Source organism: Paroedura picta, chromosome 16, assembly GCF_049243985.1.
Source record: "Paroedura picta isolate Pp20150507F chromosome 16, Ppicta_v3.0, whole genome shotgun sequence".
Lineage (NCBI taxonomy): Eukaryota > Metazoa > Chordata > Lepidosauria > Squamata > Gekkonidae > Paroedura > Paroedura picta.
The window spans coordinates 8,474,517-8,492,500 of record NC_135384.1 but is presented as its reverse complement, the minus strand read 5'-3'; the positions used below and the strand labels follow the sequence as shown (position 1 = coordinate 8,492,500).

General features: G+C 45.4%; 2 protein-coding genes across 2 annotated transcripts; both read right to left on the bottom strand.

The window, feature by feature from the left end:
* Positions 1-1,457: 1,457 nt before the first annotated feature.
* LOC143826479 (L-fucose dehydrogenase-like) lies at positions 1,458-7,474 on the bottom strand. The gene is made up of 7 exons (XM_077315305.1): positions 7,374-7,474; positions 6,081-6,125; positions 5,248-5,348; positions 4,511-4,577; positions 3,216-3,304; positions 2,729-2,833; positions 1,458-1,550 (listed from the first exon to the last, which is right to left on the bottom strand). Exons 1-7 carry the CDS (start codon positions 7,459-7,461, stop codon positions 1,479-1,481), a joined length of 567 nt encoding a protein of 188 aa, XP_077171420.1. The 5' UTR covers positions 7,462-7,474; the 3' UTR covers positions 1,458-1,478.
* A 3,598-nt stretch (positions 7,475-11,072) lies between these two features.
* On the bottom strand, positions 11,073-17,984 carry LOC143826635 (L-fucose dehydrogenase-like). Its single transcript, XM_077315477.1, has 10 exons — positions 17,897-17,984; positions 17,303-17,347; positions 16,604-16,743; positions 16,046-16,186; positions 15,391-15,457; positions 14,151-14,239; positions 13,654-13,758; positions 12,483-12,550; positions 11,752-11,845; positions 11,073-11,270 (listed from the first exon to the last, which is right to left on the bottom strand). Exons 1-10 carry the CDS (start codon positions 17,982-17,984, stop codon positions 11,073-11,075), a joined length of 1,035 nt encoding a protein of 344 aa, XP_077171592.1.

Genomic DNA, 17,984 nt, shown 5'->3' with positions numbered 1-17,984 from the left:
AGCTCAGTGGGAATGCTTCTTCCATCTGTGTCCATCTGTGGACACTCTAGGACGTTGGTTTCCCATACCCTGCAGAGCGGCCATTTTGTCCTGAGCCCTAATAGTAGCCTGGAGAACAAATGTCCTTCAAGGAGATCGCGAGGAAGGCAACCTTAGGAAGAACGATTCCAGTTTCCCTACAACACACTTGCCTGATAAGTTTCGACTTCCTGGAGTACAGCCTCTGGATCCCTAAAACGACGTGCTTCCTTTTCCCATAGGCTTGAAATATTGCCTGGTGAGATGCTGACATTCAAAAGGATTGGAAATTAAAAAAAAAACCAAATAGATCAGAGCTATCATGAGATATCAAGTATTATGTCCCCAAATTTTCAAGTCACGTCTTCTTATTCCTAGAAGGATGTCAATGTCCACAATGATTGTACAATTGAACACACTATATAAGGTATTTCGTCCTATACTCTGGATCAGGGGTAGTCAAACTGCGGCCCTCCAAATGTCCACGGACTACAATTCCCATGAGCCCCTGCCAGCAAACGCTCTGTTGTGCATTGTAGTCCATGGACATCTGGAGGGCCGCAGTTTGACTACCCCTGCTCTGGATTATTCATTTCTATTCTTCAGGAAAAAATGGCACGGAATGCAGCCTCTGCAATCTGAGTCTACAGAGAATGAAGAAATCAGTTCATTTAGACACAAGAAAAAGCAACAGCAAAAATTCCAGGATTCTGTAAACATTTAGGGATGGATTTAAGGAGGCTGGTTTCTCCTCCCCTTTGCCCCATGATTTCTCCTTTAAATGCCTCTCACCTGTTCTTTACAAATCTGGTTATCTTTGAAGCTAGATTTCACCCTCAGTATCATGTTCTTATTTTAGTTAATGGACAAAGCTGTAGTCTGCACACCTGGGGGAGACCTGCTGGTGTGTCAACATTCTCCGTTCTCTTTCTGAAAGTACAGTGGTTTGGTGAAATTCGATATACTGATAGATCACTCACTGCCTGTGTACATCCACAAGGCAAACTAGATTATTCCAGTGGGTTTGAAAATAATATTTATCTCCTAAACTGTAATTTTAGAAGTTAGCACATTTTGCACCTAATCGATTCCTTGTGATGTCCTTCTCCTCTGCAACAATATTTGAAAGGGAAAAGAAATATGTGGACTTTGTGCCAGTTATGCCTTCTCCAGAAAAGTTATCCCCATGCATTTGAGTGGCTGTACAGAGCATTTGTTATATTTAAACTCTTTTAGTACCAATTACCTGTTATCAGTTCTTATGTTTCATCCTCTATTATTTCTTTATTCTTTTCTAAACACAAGACTTTGCCAGTATATCTGGCAACAGAGGTTCATTATAAAGACATTACGGATATTCATTGAATACCTCTGGGCAACAGAGGTTCGGTGTTTCTTTCTTGAGAGTATTCTGCAGAGCACACTGCACATCAAGGGTTCTGTAATGCTAATATTCGCTTTTACCTGTTAACTCGTACTCCGTACTGGCTCTCATCTATGGCCAGGGCTTTGGTCATGGCAATCACAGCGGCCTGCAGGAAAAATGCACAACAAGCAGGGTTGTCAACTGACCAGACATGGCTTGGCCTTGGGGGTTTCTGATGAGGATTTATGGCAGGCTGATTTCTTCCTTAGGAACTCAGTGGCTGAGAATACCAGCTATCCGGTGAATTCTGGCTGATGTTTTCTCTCTGGATAAAAGGGAGATCTTGAGATAACTCACTTGTTCTCTGAATGGCAGCTCCTTTATGGATCAACCACAGAAAAAAGGAGGGTTTTGCAGTTTGCCTGCCTGGGGTGTGCGCATTTATTGCAAACTGGAAACCCCTTATAGACTTTTTGCATGAAAAGTCCATAAATTAACCGATGATTTGTGGTTCTGATTATTAAGGGTGGAAAACTGATAATCGAAAGAAAGGAGCTTTTCACTTCTGCAATTCGCAAGCCATTAATGTTACTTATATTCGTTGTTGATAAAGTTAAAAGTCTTTTCCTTATATTTCTGTCTTTTTCTTCATATCCTTTCTTGTTTTGTTTTGTTTTTGCTTAGTATCCTTTTCTACTTCTGTATTTTATTTCTAAGAGCTCTCTTACTAAATTATTTAGAAATGGCTTGGCCTTTGACTGTCGTCCGATGTGCATTCAGAAAAGGGGTTTTTATGATGTGGACCTAAATTATGCCTGTAATCCAAGTGGCTACTAAGCTTGTATGCAGGGACCAACCATTTTTCATAGCAACGTGGGAAGTGACACGATCTTGTAAGTAACATTCACATGATAACTCTACTTAAGGGACAGGGCATTCCATTTTCTCTGTGGGCAACTCTACTTGGGATTGTCTGGGAAAACTGACACATGCACGATGTTTTCAGCTTTGAAGCTTAAGTGAGATCTTTTCCCGTCTGGTAATGAGAAGAAAACATGGGCATTCCGTGATAACTTTACCGGTTATAAACTGGTTTCAGCCTCATGCATGAGAATTGCCAGTAGGCCTGAAAAAATACCAACCTGGACTCCTGCTGTGCCTGGAGTAGCCGTTTGATTTACAAGAGGAGGTAAGGGTTTTCAAAGCACAGCGAGGGAAGACACTGCCACTGGCTACCTCTATGCTGTGCAATCTTTCATCTGCCAACCAAGCTAGTCTAAATGCTCAAGAGCAGAAGCATTAAAAGAAACCCGGGCAACCGATTCTGTCCGTGGTCTGGATTACCTTGCTCGAGACACCCGGCACCACGTCCTTGACCCCGATAACAGCACCAAGCCTGCCCAAGTTGATGATGTTTCCTTTAGTTTCCCGTAAGTAGGGCAGTGCATACTGTAGACCAAACAGAATGGAGAAATGATGGACATTGTCCGCAAAGAGAATAAGTACAAAGCTGCCGTATGCAGTTACAGGTCATGACATTGATGCACCTAGCTTAAAATTGCCAGTTGGCAGACCCCTTCCTCAGTTTGGCCAGCAGAAATTTCTGCAACTGGGGATGGCAAGGATGAATCCTGAAGGTGCAAAGCAGGTTCTCAGCTGTGGAGCCCTGGACCTTCCTCTCATGTTCATTTGGGCAACAGATGACAGAAGGTCAAGTCCCGAACCTCTAAATTGTAGAGCATTCCAGTTTTTTCCCACCTGGCTCTCAGCTCTGCAGGGTTCCAGCTGACCCCATGATAAGGAAATCTACTTATACAATAGAAGCATTTACCTTGCATAATAACAAACAGCTCATGACATTTAAGTCCAGGTGGTTGCGGAAGTATTGGGAAGTCACGTCATCCAACGCGATTAAATGACCTGTTTGTGGAAGGATAGAAAACGAAAAGGGGGTTTCACAGAGGCAAGATCCTCAAAGAGCAAGGGAGCCACAACCGCCCACCCCTACAATACATTGATGGATTTCATCATTGGTTTTCTTTAAAGTAATACTCATTTGAGTAAAGGAAGAAGACTTGGGGTTTTATACCCCACTTTTCACGACCTGGAGGTGTCTCAAAGCGGTTTACAATTGCCTTGCCTTCCTCTTCACACAACAGACACCCTGTGAGGGAAGTGGGGCTGAAGGAGTTCTGAGAGAACTTGAATGACCCAAGATCACTCAGCTAGCTACAGGTGAAGGAGGAGGGGATTAAACCCGGTTTAAAGTCTGCTGTGCTTTTAAAGTATAGCTTTAATGATTTTAAAGCATAATATAAAAATGAAAGGGAAAAAAAACAGAAAAAATAAAGGAAAATACATAACTAAAGATAAGTACTAACAAAAATGAAGTGATAGAGTAAGGGTATGAGAATTAAGGGGCTTTATAAAAGGGGTTTAATATTTTTGTTGGTATACAAATAGTGGAACAGATGAATCCGTATCTGTCACAGATATAACCAGAAGCCTCTTATTTCTTTCTTCTCCTTTTTATCTTTATACTTATGAATGGATCTGCCATTCTTTACCAGTATGCCACACTGGGCTTTGTAGAATTATACCCCACTGAGGCCCCCCTTTCCCCAAGCCCCCCTCCCCAGTCACCACTCCAAAATTTCCAAGAATTTTCTAGCCCAGAGATGGAAACCCTATACCGTTTTCCAACCACTGATCTCCAGGGAGTTACAGTTCCTGAATTCATCATTGTAACTGATTGGCATTGATGGACCCCCCTCCTCCATGAATCTTTGTAAGCCTCCAGTTAAACTAGCGGCCATCACCACATCCTTGGATAGCAGAGTCCACTAATTGATGCATCTTTAAATGAAGACGTCCTCCCATTAGAATCAGGGCAAGAGACATACAGCCTCAGGGAAGCCAGTCCCAAGCATGTCATCGACATATGATGAATGATTAGGCTACTGTGATTTCTTTTGTTTCTTATTATAGCCATCTGCAAAGTGATCGTTCCTTAACCCTTTTTTGGGCAAGTCCATTCTGGCTTTTGAATAAACAAAGAACACCCATCCAGCCACATACATGCCAAGGATTCTTTTGAGACCCTCAGAATTTGAAAAAATCACTTACCACCTTCAGCAGTGTTCACCAGACAGTCCAGGCACCCATAACACTGTAGCGTGAACTGAATCAACCTCTGCAGGAAAAGGGATGAAGAGAGAAGGCAAGGATAGCATTCTGAATCAAGTACTCTGCAATTCCAGAGCTGCAAGTAACAACCTAGGTTGCATCTGTTCCAGGTGCTCAGAGCACATGTCAGAGATGGGGAAGGATGAATAGCAAAGGAGCCTGGGTAATAGAGGAGAGGAGCCATATTTGAGGCCCAGCGTAGACCCCAAAGAATCTTGAAGGATCCGCATTCCCTTGCCACGGGCCAGCCAAGGCCCTGAGTTGCGCTATGCCTCAGACCACCATGGCCGGCACCGACGTTGTCCATTAGCCCCATGGCTGGTTGAACACTGGCCTGGACTGAATTCCTCATGCACAATTGGTCCTGGAGAGCCCCAGCCTAGCCTGAGTTTATGAAATCTCAGAAGCTAAGCAATGTAGGTACAGAGGCAGACAAACGCAACCACCACTGAATACTTCTTTCCTTGAAAACCCATTTGGGTTACCATGAGTCAGCCCTGAACTGATGGCACTAAAAACATTAGAAGCTAACAGCAAAAAGAAACAAAGAACAAGAGGGATGATAACCACTATGCTCCCTGAGTGCAAAATACTCTCGGTATGCTACTATACAAAGACGGAAGAACATTTTGTGGAGATACTGGAGAAGGACCACTTTTCTCCCAGGTTTTGCTTACCTTAATGTCTGACTCACTGCGCACATCACAGACCTGGAAGGAAGCATCCCCAGGACACCCGGAAGCCTGCAGGTCACTCTGAATCGCTTCCCCCTTTTCCTCTGCAAGGGGGCAGAACAGAACAGTCGTCAGCTGAACAAACCTTCTAGCCCAACCTTTTCTGTGCAGCCTTTGCCTGATTTCTCCACCCTCCTTTCCAACTGCGCCTAACCTCTAAGTACACACAAGCCTGTTTGCTACATGCTTCGGAGACTGCCGTTCTTTTCTCTTGGTGGTTTTCTTCATTGGAAGGCAAGCTAAATAGGTTGCAGAATAAACAGATATATTCAGTTTTAAATGTGGAAAACAATTTTTTGGGGACATAGTTCTTAATTTTTTTAAAAAAATTCACTATTGAGATGCTAAAGAGCCTCTTGTGGCGCAGAGTGGTAAGGCAGCAGACAAGCAGTCTGAAAGCTCTGCCATGAGGCTGGGAGTTCAATCCCAGCAGCCGGCTCAAGGCTGACTCAGCCTTCCATCCTTCTGAGGTCGTTAAAATGAGTACCCAGCTTGCTGGGGGGTAAACGGTAATGACTGGGGAAGGCACTGGCAAACCACCCCGTATTGAGTTTCCCATGAAAACGCTAGAGGGCATCACCCCAAGGGTCAGACATGACCCGGTACTTGCACAGGGGGTACCTTTAACTTTACCTTTTTATTGTGATGCTGTGCTATAATTCTATGAAGTTTTAAGCTTTCACGAGAACGTTCTCTGTTGAGGTGGTGTAGACATTTAAAAAACAAACAAGGGGATCCCATCATGGTGGGACGAGGAGCACGTGCTCTAGACTCACCATCAGAGGACGGTGCACCGAAGACCACGTGGGCTCCCTGGCGAACTGGAGGGCAGGAGAGAAAGGAAGGCACAAAAAGCTCATAGGCTTGGCACACGCAGAGATGACTATCACAAGGTTTACTGATTGGTTTAGTTCAGTTCAAACTTTATTACAGTCGTTCAGACCAAATTGTATGACGTTAATACATAAAAGACCAAAAGAATATGTCCATTTGATATAATGCAATTTAAAACAGATCATAAAATAGAACTTAAAATTATGCTACTTTAAAGCATCGGATTTTTATGGCGGCGGCACGAAACTTAGCCAGCTGAGTTGTCACCTGGGGGGACTCATCACTTAGCAGCCTCTTTGCTCGATTTACATCATGATGTTCTGGCAACTTTTTAAGGAGAGGTTCAATTAAGTTGCTACGAATAAGCAGGGCAGTGGAGCAATATATGTTGTATGAATTTCGCCACTCCCACAAAAACATTGTCTCAGTGTAAGGGGAAAACTGATGGGTTTAAAGGGCTCACCAAGCCATTCCTGCCCCTACCCCCCATGTTGCTCTCCAAGCCACCCTGAGCCAACTTGTTGAGAGGGGCGGGGTATAAGTTTAACAATAAAATAAATAATAATAAAAACTTTCCGAAAACAACCCACAAATACTTGGGGAGGAAATAACTCTTTTTAGTCTCAGTAGGCAGATCTCTTAATCAAGAATAGGCCATCAGACTGTCTGTGATGATGAAGATGAAGAAGAGTTGGTTCTTATATGGCTTACATTCACCTTCCCTTTCCTCTCCCCACAACAGACATCCTGTGAGGGAGGTGAGGCTGAGAGAGCCCTGATATTACTGAAGAAGAAGAGTTGGTTTTTATATTCCGTTTTTTCTACCCAGAGGAGTCTCAAAGCGGATTACATTCACCTTCCCTTCCCTCTCCCCACAACAGACACCCTGTGAGGGAGGTGAGGCTGAGAGAGCCCTGAGATTACTGCTCAGAACAGCTTTATCAGCACTGTTGCTAACCCAAGGTCACCCAGCTGGCTGCATGTGGGGGAGCGCGAAATCAAACCCGGCTTGCCAGATTAGAAGTCCACATTCCTAACCACTAGACCAAGATGGCTATCTCTCCCCAAGCTCTCCATGAAGATAGTTTCAGGTGTGCGCTGTGTTGGTTTGCAGAAGAAGAGCCAGTTTTGAGCCTAGTGGCACCTTCCAAATGACTACAGACACCCAGTGAGGCTTGACCCCAGACCCTGTTGGCAGAAATTGCCCCCTCCTCCATAGCCACTTCTCTCCTTACCGAATTCTCTCACAATGGCCAGCCCAATCCCTGACGTGCCCCAGGTCACGATCACCACCTTGCCCGGGTAACGCAGTAAAGCCGCCATGCCGGCTGTTGGCCTCCGTTTCCCCGAATGACTAAATTCCACATCCAGCTTGGGAATATAAACAGCAGCAGAAATGCTGAATTTGGAAATAGTAACAGCCGGGTGGAGCAACAGAACTGCTGAATGTGCATGTTGGGAGAAGGGTGAGGAACTAGTTTGCTGATTGCCGCCTTGCAAGGTTGTGGAGCATGAGGGCTGGTCACTGAATGCAGGGGGTCAAGAATAGCTTGCACACCCAGTCAAATTGGGGGTCTCTTGCAGCTTTGAGTGGACTGTCCAGGCGTGAGCTATTCCTGCCTTCCTGCGTTCCAGCAGCATTCTGGTTCTAATCTCCAGTGGAGTGCAGCAAGGGAAGAGATGGTGAATGGAATAAGGGGAAGGCTGCAGGGCTAGGTGCCTGGGCCACAGCACCGGGGGGTAGCAAACCTTTTCATTATATTTAAACAGTATTATTGCGTTATTACACAATAACAGTATTTAAAAAATAATACCTGTGGCTTCACAGCTAAGCTCTGGGCCTCACTGACCTGAAGGTGTGCTGTGGAGTTGTGGGAGACTCCAACTGACACAGCTTGAGCACCCTTCAGCCTCAGGAGAAAGCTGGTCTCCATACGGTCTGTCCAGGCATGAGCTATTCCTGCCCTCTGCATTCTGACTCTTCCCCTTCCACAAGGGCCTGCCCTAGGATAGGCTCCATTGATGCCCATGGCAAACAAGGGAAATATCTGTGTTCCCTTGCTGTGGGGCAATGGAGGGCCTAATGCAGGCCATGGATGGGATAAGGCCGAGCTGGTGCTGATGTCGTGTGGAAGTGGGGCTTATCTCCACTGTCATAGGAGTGCTGGTCTGGCTTTTTTCGCCCATGCGGAAACGGTTTTGGTAAGACTGCAAATTTTGTTGTTTGGAATTTGTCATAAGTTGTTTTCTCGTTCCAAAATTAACATCGATGTAATTTAGATAACGTGACTAGATAAGCAGGACTATTTTGTGAACTCAAGAGGTCTGTTGAAGTGCTGCCCTTTTTTCCCCACTGATGATATTAAGGGCAGAACGGAGGTATCTTGCATATCAAAGCAGCTTGAAGAGGCCTCTGCTTTCTGCTCCGGGGCTCAAGGAGGCACATTGACAGCTCTCCACCCAGCAAGATGGCAAAGGAGCAAAGTGCACCATGTGTCAAAACACCTTCAGCTGCTCCTCCCCACAACATTCAGACTCTGCAACATAGTGGTGCTCTGCATTTTCCCCCTCCGGGTAGGGTGTTGATCTCCAGCTATTACAACTGATCTCCAGGTGACAGTAGAAAATGCCCACCAAGGAAGGCAGACTCTATGGCATTATACCCCATGTAAGTCCATCCCCTCCTCTCCCCAAATCCTATCATCCTCACCCCCCCCAAAAAAAAAACTTCAGGTATTTCCCAGAATTGTCAACTGTAGAGCTGCTCCATAAAACTGGACCATTTCAGATTTTATTTCTGCCTTTGATGAAGTAAGATCTGACAGAACGATGAGATAGAATTTGTTATTTTTTCAGGCGCCATGGTAATCGTGGCTCACTTAGCAGCTGCAAATGACCTGAAAAGCCCTTCTTCCTTTCACTGAACCATTTCTTTGTGTCTGTGAGTGGCGATTAACAATTTCTACCCCACCATGGAGAACATTGTTTTCGAATACAAGGAATGCAGCACACTTTTAAGCTAGGAAATTCTATGTCGTATCCTGAAAAAAAAAGAATCCATATTTTTAAACATCCAGCCTCATTCATTCCCACTAGGAAGTGGAAAGTGTTGTGAAGTCCCAGCTGACCTAGTTCTTGTGAACAGCTTTTCAAATCCAGATGTTAAATCTTGCCTGGGTGGGGACAGCCAGGAAGGGAACAAGTGCCAGTTTGATCTGCAGAGGCCCTTTTTGGCAGCCGCAGACTCCCTGAAGTGTTCCTAAGGTGATCATTCAGAGTACCTAAGTTGTTTCCCAAAAGTTCACACTGTGGGCCATTTCACACGGCTTCAAAATAGCACAATGGTTGCTAATTGGAAACGCTACTAATTTGCCATAACCCACGTCGTAGACAATCTGCAACAATCCTGAAACCGACCCGCCAAAAGCGCTTCGTTGTGGCGCTTTCAGGGGAATCCAGAAAAGTGGATTCACCCTCCGGATAGCGATACACTCCTGCAACCAATCTGCAACAATAGCGATAAAGACCTGTGCGTTACCATTGTTGTGGGTTCTTCAAAGTCCCTCCTCCTGAGCCTGTCCTCCAAACTTCCGGCGAAGCGATCGCCATTTTTTTTTCCCCGAGCGAGTGGAGATCAACGCACCGGCGAGCCTCGGTTTAGCCAGTGAGGCTTCCCAGGCTGCAGTCCCTCCTCAGAGCAGTTTAGTCACTAAGCACAAGAAGCCCGCAGAAGCCCGTTTGCTGATGTATTTTCCCTTTATTTTTCACACTGTTTCGGCTGAAAATCGCGCCCGTGGGGGGGGGGGGAGGGGGGATTTTTTTTTTCCACTCGGAGGCAGCATGGCCACAATCAAATGACAGCTCAAACAGAGGCTTCCCCGGCTTCAGTCCCTCCCCTTCAGTCACTAAGTGACCTTCAGTTTCACACATTCCATTCAGCCGAAAATCGGGCCGTGAGAGGGGGGGATTTTTTTTTTCTCACTCGGAGCCAGCGTGTTAACGATCAAACAATCAAACGGAGCCAGCGTGTTAACGATCAAACAATCAAACTACAGCTCAAACACCCCAGGCAGCTGGATGGGTCTCTCCATTGCAACGAATCTACTCAGATTCGTTACAATGGGTGTGTTTTTTTTTAAAAACCTTTCTTAAAGGGAAAGGGGCTGTTTGGGAGCATGCTAACGGCTGCCCATTGGCTGCTTGACGGCCAGGGGCGGGACGAGCTTGGCAATAGCGCTTCCTTTCTAGCGATTTCTGCCGAGACCGGAAGCCTGTGGGAAACGCTAAAAAACGCAACTGATTCCACTACAAAGCCAGGTATGCAAAACAACGAATTCCACTATTTTAAATGGCGATTTTTCATTCAGTGACCAATTTGCAACAAAGATCCCCGTGCGAAATGGCCCTGTATATATTTTGATGGCAGCATCTGAAAAAGCTGGCTCAACACTTTGAATGGCTTGGTGCTATCTCAGGTCAAAGGAATATGCACCGATACCAATCTAGTTAGAAGCCCTCCCTTTGGTGAATGTTCAGCCTTGCTTTTCCTTCACTAGGAAGCAAGCACAATTTGCCCATAAAGCGTTTGAAAGGCAACAAATCCAGGCAGACAGCTGGGAGGAACAGTGCAAGGAAGCCTTAAAGTGGCGGGGGGGGGACACAATCCCAGCTCAACAAGGTAGGGTGCATCCAGAGGCAAAGTCATTTTCAGGTACTCAACCCAAACAGTATCAACATATTAATGGCAACTCTTTTCTTTGAAGCATGTCTTTACTGAATGAGAATATTTGGAATTAGAACAGGTACAGTTTTTGCTCAAGGGGGAATCAGGCAGAAAAGCATAGACAGGAAGCATTGAATGAAGGGTGAATGATGACTTTGAATCCGTGACAGTTGTACTCTTAGCTCTTATCCATAGCTCTCTCTTTGCTGTTTTACTCGTTGCTGGGGGGGTACACCAGATTCCCAACTGAAAGTGCAGAACAGTCGGGACCCATCTGGCTCTTTATTCCAAAGCCAAGTTCGGCTCCGCCAGTGATCAGAAGGTTAAGACCGGTGCAGAAGGTTGCATCAGCAGCAAGGAACAGAATAGCCAATGCCACCTCGTCTGGGGTCCCCATGCGTCCCATTGGCTATAAATGTGCAAAAGAAAACAGATAAATGTAGAATTCTATACCCAGCACATATAAAAACATTTCATTAGGTCTTATAATCTGAATCTGGATGGGGCAGGGTTCACTAGCAATAGAATGCAGGTGGCCTCAGTTTAGAACTCTAATTTTCACTTTTTTCAGTAACTCCTACTTATTATTACCACCTGAGATGTGGTAGAACTAGGGCTCCTAATGCTGGCTTGGGAATTCTATGGTTGGGAAGGACAGAATTTCGGGAGGGCAGAGAGCTCAGTGGGAGTGCTCCTTCCTTCTGTGTCCATCTGTGGACCCGCTAGGACTTTGGTTTCCCGTACCCTGCAAAGCTGCCATTTTGTCCTGATCCCTGATCTCTGTAGCCTGGAGAATAGATTTCCTTCCAGGAGAACCTTGAAGAAGGCAACCTTAGGAAGAACGGTTCCCCTGCAGCAACACCATCCCTGTTTCCCTACAACACACTTGCCTGATAAGTTTCGACTTCCTGGAGTACGGCCTCTGGGTTCCTAAAACGAAGTGCTTCCTTTTCCCATAGACTCGTGATGTGACCTGGTGAGATGCTGACATTCAAAAAGATTGGGGATTTAATAAAAGCAAGATCAAGAAATATGTCCCCAAGTTCTGAAGACCCCTCTTCATATTCCTAGAAAGATAGCAACTTCCACAATTATCTTACCCTTTAACACACTATAGAAAGTGTTTCACCCTATACTCCCAATGGTTAATTTCTACACCCCAGAAAAAACATGGCATGGAATGCAGGCTCTGCGATCTCAGCCCAAAGGGAATTAAGAAATCATATCATTTGGACACAAGATAAAGTCAGAGCAAAAACTCCAGGATTCTGTAAACTTTTAGGGGTGGGTTTAAGGAGGCCGGTTTCTCCTCTCCTCTGCCCCATGTTTTGTCATTTAACTGACTCTTACCTGCTCTTTACATTACACTGACTTACACCTTCTCTTTACATTTACAGGAGCAAATCTGGTTATCTTTGAAGCTAGATTTCACCCTCAGTATCCTGGTCTTATTTCAGTTAATGAACAAAGGCGTACTTTTCTGCATACGTGGGGGAGACCTGCAGGTATGTATTATGCTGTGTATGCATTATGCTGTGGAGGACCTGTGTTTCTTTCTTGAGAATATTCTGCAGAGGATACTAGACATCAAGTGTTCTGTAACGAGAATGATAATTTTTACCTGTTGACTCGTACTCCACATTTGCTCTCGTCTATGGCCAGGGCTTTGGTCATGGCAATCACAGCGCCCTGGAAGAGAAAGGCACAAGAATCAGTGTTTCCAGCTGAACAGAAATGGCTTTGCCTCATGGTTTTATGATGAGAATTGGTAAGGGGTTTGGAGACCAAGACGTATGAAGAAGGGTTGGAAGGTTGGGGGAGCTTGGTCTGTTTAGCCTGGAGAGGAGACGACTGAGAGGGGATCTGATAACCATCTTCAAGTATTTAAAAGGCTGCCACGTAGAGGATGGAGCAGAGTTGTTCTCTCTTGCCCCGGAGAGACAGACCATAACCAGTGAGATGAAAAAAGAAATTCTGTCTAAACATCCAGAAAAAGTTCCTGACACTTAGAGCGGTTTCTCAGTGGAACAGGCTTCCTTGGGAGATGGTGGGTTCTCCATCTTTGGAGATTTTTAGACAGATGCTGGATAGCCATCTTGATGGAGAGGCTGATTCTATGAAGGTTCAAGTGGGTGGCAGGTTACAGGAGATGAGCTATAGGGTTGTGAGTGTCCTGCATAGTGCAGGGGGTTGGACTAGATGACCCACTAGATCCCTTCCAACTCTATGATTCTATGATTGTATGGTGGGCTGATTTCTGAGAGCAGAGAAAGCACAGTGGCTGTGAATACCAGCTTGTATGAAGGAACAAATCATTTTTAATAGCAACGTGGGAAGTGACACGATCTTGTAAATAACATTCACATGAAGGCTGTACTTAAGGGCCAGGCACTTCATTCTCTCTAGGCATTGGGCAACTCTACTTGGGATTCTCAGGGAAAACTGACAGATGTTTGCAACTTTGAGATTTCTTCCAATCTGATAATGAGAAGAAAACAAATGGACATTCCATGAAAACTTTACTGGCTATGGACTGGTTTCCGCCTCATGCATGAGAAATGCCAGGAGGCCTGAAAAAAAATGCCAACCTGGCTTCCTGCTTTGCCTGTGGTAGCCATTTGATTGACAAGAGACCACAAGTGGGGATTTTTAAAGCAAAGACAGGGAAGACACTATCTCTGGCTATCTCCATGCTGTGCAATCTTTCCTCTGCCAACCAAGCTAGTCTAAACGCACAAGAGCAGAAGCATTACAAAGAAAAAGCCACAGATTCTGTCCTCAGTCAGGATTACCTTGCTTGTGACACTGGGGAGTGCATCCTTGATCCCAATAACAGCAGCAAGCCTGCCCAAGTTGACGATGTTTCCTTTCGTCTCCCGTAAGTAGGGCAGCGCATACTGTACACAAAAATTACAAGGGAAAATGATGTGCGTGATCTCAAGGGAGAAACGGTACAAAGCCGCCATGGGCAATTATAGACCATTACATTCCGGCGGCTAACTTAGAATTGTTCATTGGCAGAGCCCCTCCTCAGCATTGTCATTGTGGGTTCTTGCAACTGGGGAATGCAAGAATGAATCCTGAAGGTACAAAGCAGGTTCTCAGCTGTGGGACCCTGGACTTCCCTCGTTCTGTGCATTGGGCAGCAGATGGCTGAAGGTCCCAGGTTAGGGATTGCACCTCTAAATTGTAGAGCATTTCAGCATTTTTTTCTGTTTAACTTTCAACTTTAGAGGATGTCAGCTGCCCCCCTGAACAGGCAATCTGCTTGTTCAATAGAAACACTCACCTTACATACTAAGAAACAGCTCACAACATTGCGATCGACGTTGTTGCTGAATTCTTGGGCAGTCACGTCTTCTAACGGTTCTACATGAGCTATTTGCAGAAGGATATAAAACGAAAAGGGGGTTTCACAGAGGCAGGAGCTTCAAAGAGCAAGAGAGCCACACCTGCCCAATCCTACAATATTCTGATGGATTTCATCGTTGCTTTTCTTTAAAGTAACACTCATTTGAGTAGAAGAAGAAGACTTGGGGTTTTATACCCTGCTTTTCACCACCTGAAGGAGTCTCAAAGCGGTTTACAATTGCCTTCCCTTCCTCTTCCCACAACAACACCCTGTGAGGGAAATGGGGCTGAAGGAGTTCTGAGAGAACTTGAATGGCCCAAGGTCACCCAAGTAGCTACAGGTGAAGCAGGAGGGGGGGATTAAGCCTGGTTCTCCAGATTAGAGTCTGCTGTGCTTTTTAAAAATAATTTTAAAGATTTTGAAGCATAGCATAAAAACAAAAGAAAAAGAGACAGAAAAAAATAAAGGAAAATACATAACTGAAGATAGATACAAACAAAAATTAAGTGACAGAGTAACGGTATGAGAATTAAGGGGTTTTATAAAGGGTTTTAATCATTTTGTTGGTATACACATAGTGGAGCAGATGAATCAGTATCCGTCATAGATATAAGTGGAAGCTTCTTATTTCTTTCTTCTCCATTTTTATCTTTATATGACTAGATCTGCCATTCTTAGCCAGTATACCGCACTGGGCTTTTTGGCATTATACCCCACTGAAACCCCCCTTTCCTGAAGCCCCACCTCCCCAGTTACCACTCCTAAATGTCTAAGAATTTTCCAGCCCAGAGATGGCAACCCTATACCGTTTTCCAACCACTGCTCTCCAGGGAGTTAGAGTTCCCGAATTCACCATCGTAACTGATTGGCATTGATGGACCCCTCCTCCATGAATCTATGTAAGCCTCCAGTTAAACTAGCAGCCATCACTACATCCTCAGATAGCACAGTTCACCAACTGATGCATCTTTAAATGAAGACATACTTGCTTTAGAATTAGTTAAGAGAAGCCAGACCCAAGTATGTCATCGTCATATGCTGAGTAATTAGGCTACTGAAATTTCTTTAGTTTCTTATTAAACAGCCATCTGTTCTGGCTTTTGAATAAACAAAGGACACCCTCACTTACGTGCCATGGATACTTCCCAGACACTCAAAAGTTTGAACAATCACTCACCATGTTCAGCAAGGTTCACCACACAGTCCAGGCATCCGTAACGCTGTAGCGTGACCTGAATCAACCTCTGCAGGAAAACGGATGAAGAATTATCTAAGGCAAGGCAAGGATAACAACCGAACTGAGAGGTCTGCAGTTTCTGAGCTGCAAGTGACCAGAGCTATCCTGGCTCACCTGTTCCAGGTGCTCAGAGCAAGGGCAGGAAATGGGGAAGGATGAAGAGCAGAGGAGCCTGGTTAATAGAGGAAAAGGACCATACTTGAAGTGGAGGACAAGCCCCAGCCAAAGTGGACTATCGGGGGGATGCCTTCTTTCTAAAGGGACTTCTCCTTGTCCACTGGTAGAATGCTATTCTGAAATTTTCCTCCTACAACAGTCTTTTTCTCTCCCTTTCCTTGAACCTAACTCAGCCAGATCTTGCAAGAAAGAAAGAAAGAAAGAAAGAAAGAAAGAAAGAAAGAAAGAAAGAAAGAAAGAAAGAAAGAAAGAAAGAAAAAGAAAAAGAGGAGGGGATGGTAATAATTAGGTAACAATTATCCTCCCAGGGCATGAAATACGCTCAATATGCCACCCTGCAGAGAGGAAAAAACATTTTGTGGAGATGCTGAAGAAGAACTCCGAGAGAAACACCACTTTGCACCACATTCTTCCTTACCTGAATGTCTGACTCCCTGCAAACATCACAGACCTGGAAGAAAGCATCCCCGGCCCACCCACAGGACTGCAGGTCCCTCTGAATCGCTTGTCCCTTTTCCGCTGCGAGAGACAAAACAGAACAGTTGTCAGATGAACAAACCTTCTAACACAGCCTTTTATTTATTTATTTATTGGTGCATCCTCTGTCCTATCCCTGCACCTTCCTTTCCAACTGTGACAGCCTCTAAGTACACACAAGCCTGTTTGCTAAATGCATCAGAGACTGTGGCTCTTCTCTCTGGTTAGTTTTCTCCATGGGGAGAAAGGGAGGCTGAAGGGACTGCAAACTAAACAAAGAAAATCTGTTTTAAATGGGGGAAAAGAACTCCTTGGGGAGGGGATCCCATCTAGTGTCGCCTACTGGCACAGGGAAGAGAAACTCTTGATGGCTGACGGGTAGACAGATCGTGGGCAGCAAAAAGAAGGGCTAATGACCCCCCTTTCCATCATCTCCCTTTTTCTCTGGGGATATTTTCCAACTCGCTACTCAAGGATGAATGTAGCTGAAGTTTCTTACCTTTCTCTTCCCTCTGGAAGGGCTTGAGCAGAAGATGGGAAATGCCCCTTGGGCCCCAATCCACTCATTCCCATTTAATGCCGTCTTCAACTCTTCTACCCTAAACATCATCTTTTCTTTATGCATGCTGACCTGAGATTCTGCCAACAGGGAAGCAAAAGGCTGAACTCTGAGAGCATCTCTCTCCTGAGGGCCAGGAGTTTTGCACTGGCGACAGAATCTTGCTGGGGACAGAATCTGTGCAGAGTTCTGGTTCTGCCCTTCAGTGCTGTCAACCGAGTGAAGCCAGAGTCACTGAAGGGTCTTCTCCTCCCATACCCCCCCCCCCCGCCAAATTGAGATTTTCTTTGGGAGATCTGTTCCCTGGGCCTGCAGAAGTCATGTGGATTGCAGAAAGGAATTTCCAGTGGGAACTGAGCTATGGGCCTCCCCTTGGTTGTTCTTCTAAAACAGTTTTCATAATCTCCTTCTGAGGTCTGTTTCATGGTAATCATTTTCGGCTGCTGAATGTTTTGTTTTTGTAATGCTGGGCTTTTTCATGGCTGGCCTTCTCGTCCTTTTTAAAAATTCACTGCTGTGCTCTAACATTATGCCGTTTTAAGCTTCCACAAGAAGGTTCTCTGTGGAGGGGGCCATATTCATTTTGAAAACCAACCAGGGCTCCCCGACATGGTTGGGTGAGAAGTTCTCTCGACTCACCATTGGAGGCTTTTGCACAGAAGACCACGTTGGCTCCCTGGCGAACTGGAAGGCAAGGAGAGAAACGAAGGCGAGACAAATCTCAGAAGCTTGGCAGACTCAGAGACAGACATCACAAGGTTTAGTGAATGGTTTTAAAAGCTCACTTCATGCTACCTCCCATTTTGGTCTCCAACCATTCCAAAAACAACCCACAGACACTTTGGGGGAAAATAATTGTTTTCAGTCTCAGGAAGGGCAGCCTTCTAGGGCCAGGTCTCTTCCTCAAGAACAAGCCAGATATTCTGGGATGATGAGAACGAAAAGCAGCTCTCCATCAAGATAGTTTCATGCTGGTCTGCAGAAGACGAGCAAGTTTTGAGCCTATGGGCACCTTCCAGGCCAAGAAGGTTTCGAGGGGACCAATAGCTCAGATCTCTCTGACACCTCTGTGAGTCTCAAAAGTGAAGACCCTGGAAATCTTGTTGGTCTTTTCCATCCTTCTGGGCTCAAATCTTGCTCCTCAAATGGCTGCAGACATCCTGCAAGGCTCGATCCCAGGCGCTGTTGGCAGGAACTGCCCCCTCCTCCATACCCGCTTCCCTCCCTTCTTACCGAATTCTCTCACTGTGGCCACACCAATGTCCGAGGTGCCTCTGGTCACGATCACCACCTTGCCTGGGTAACGCAGTAAAGCTGCCAT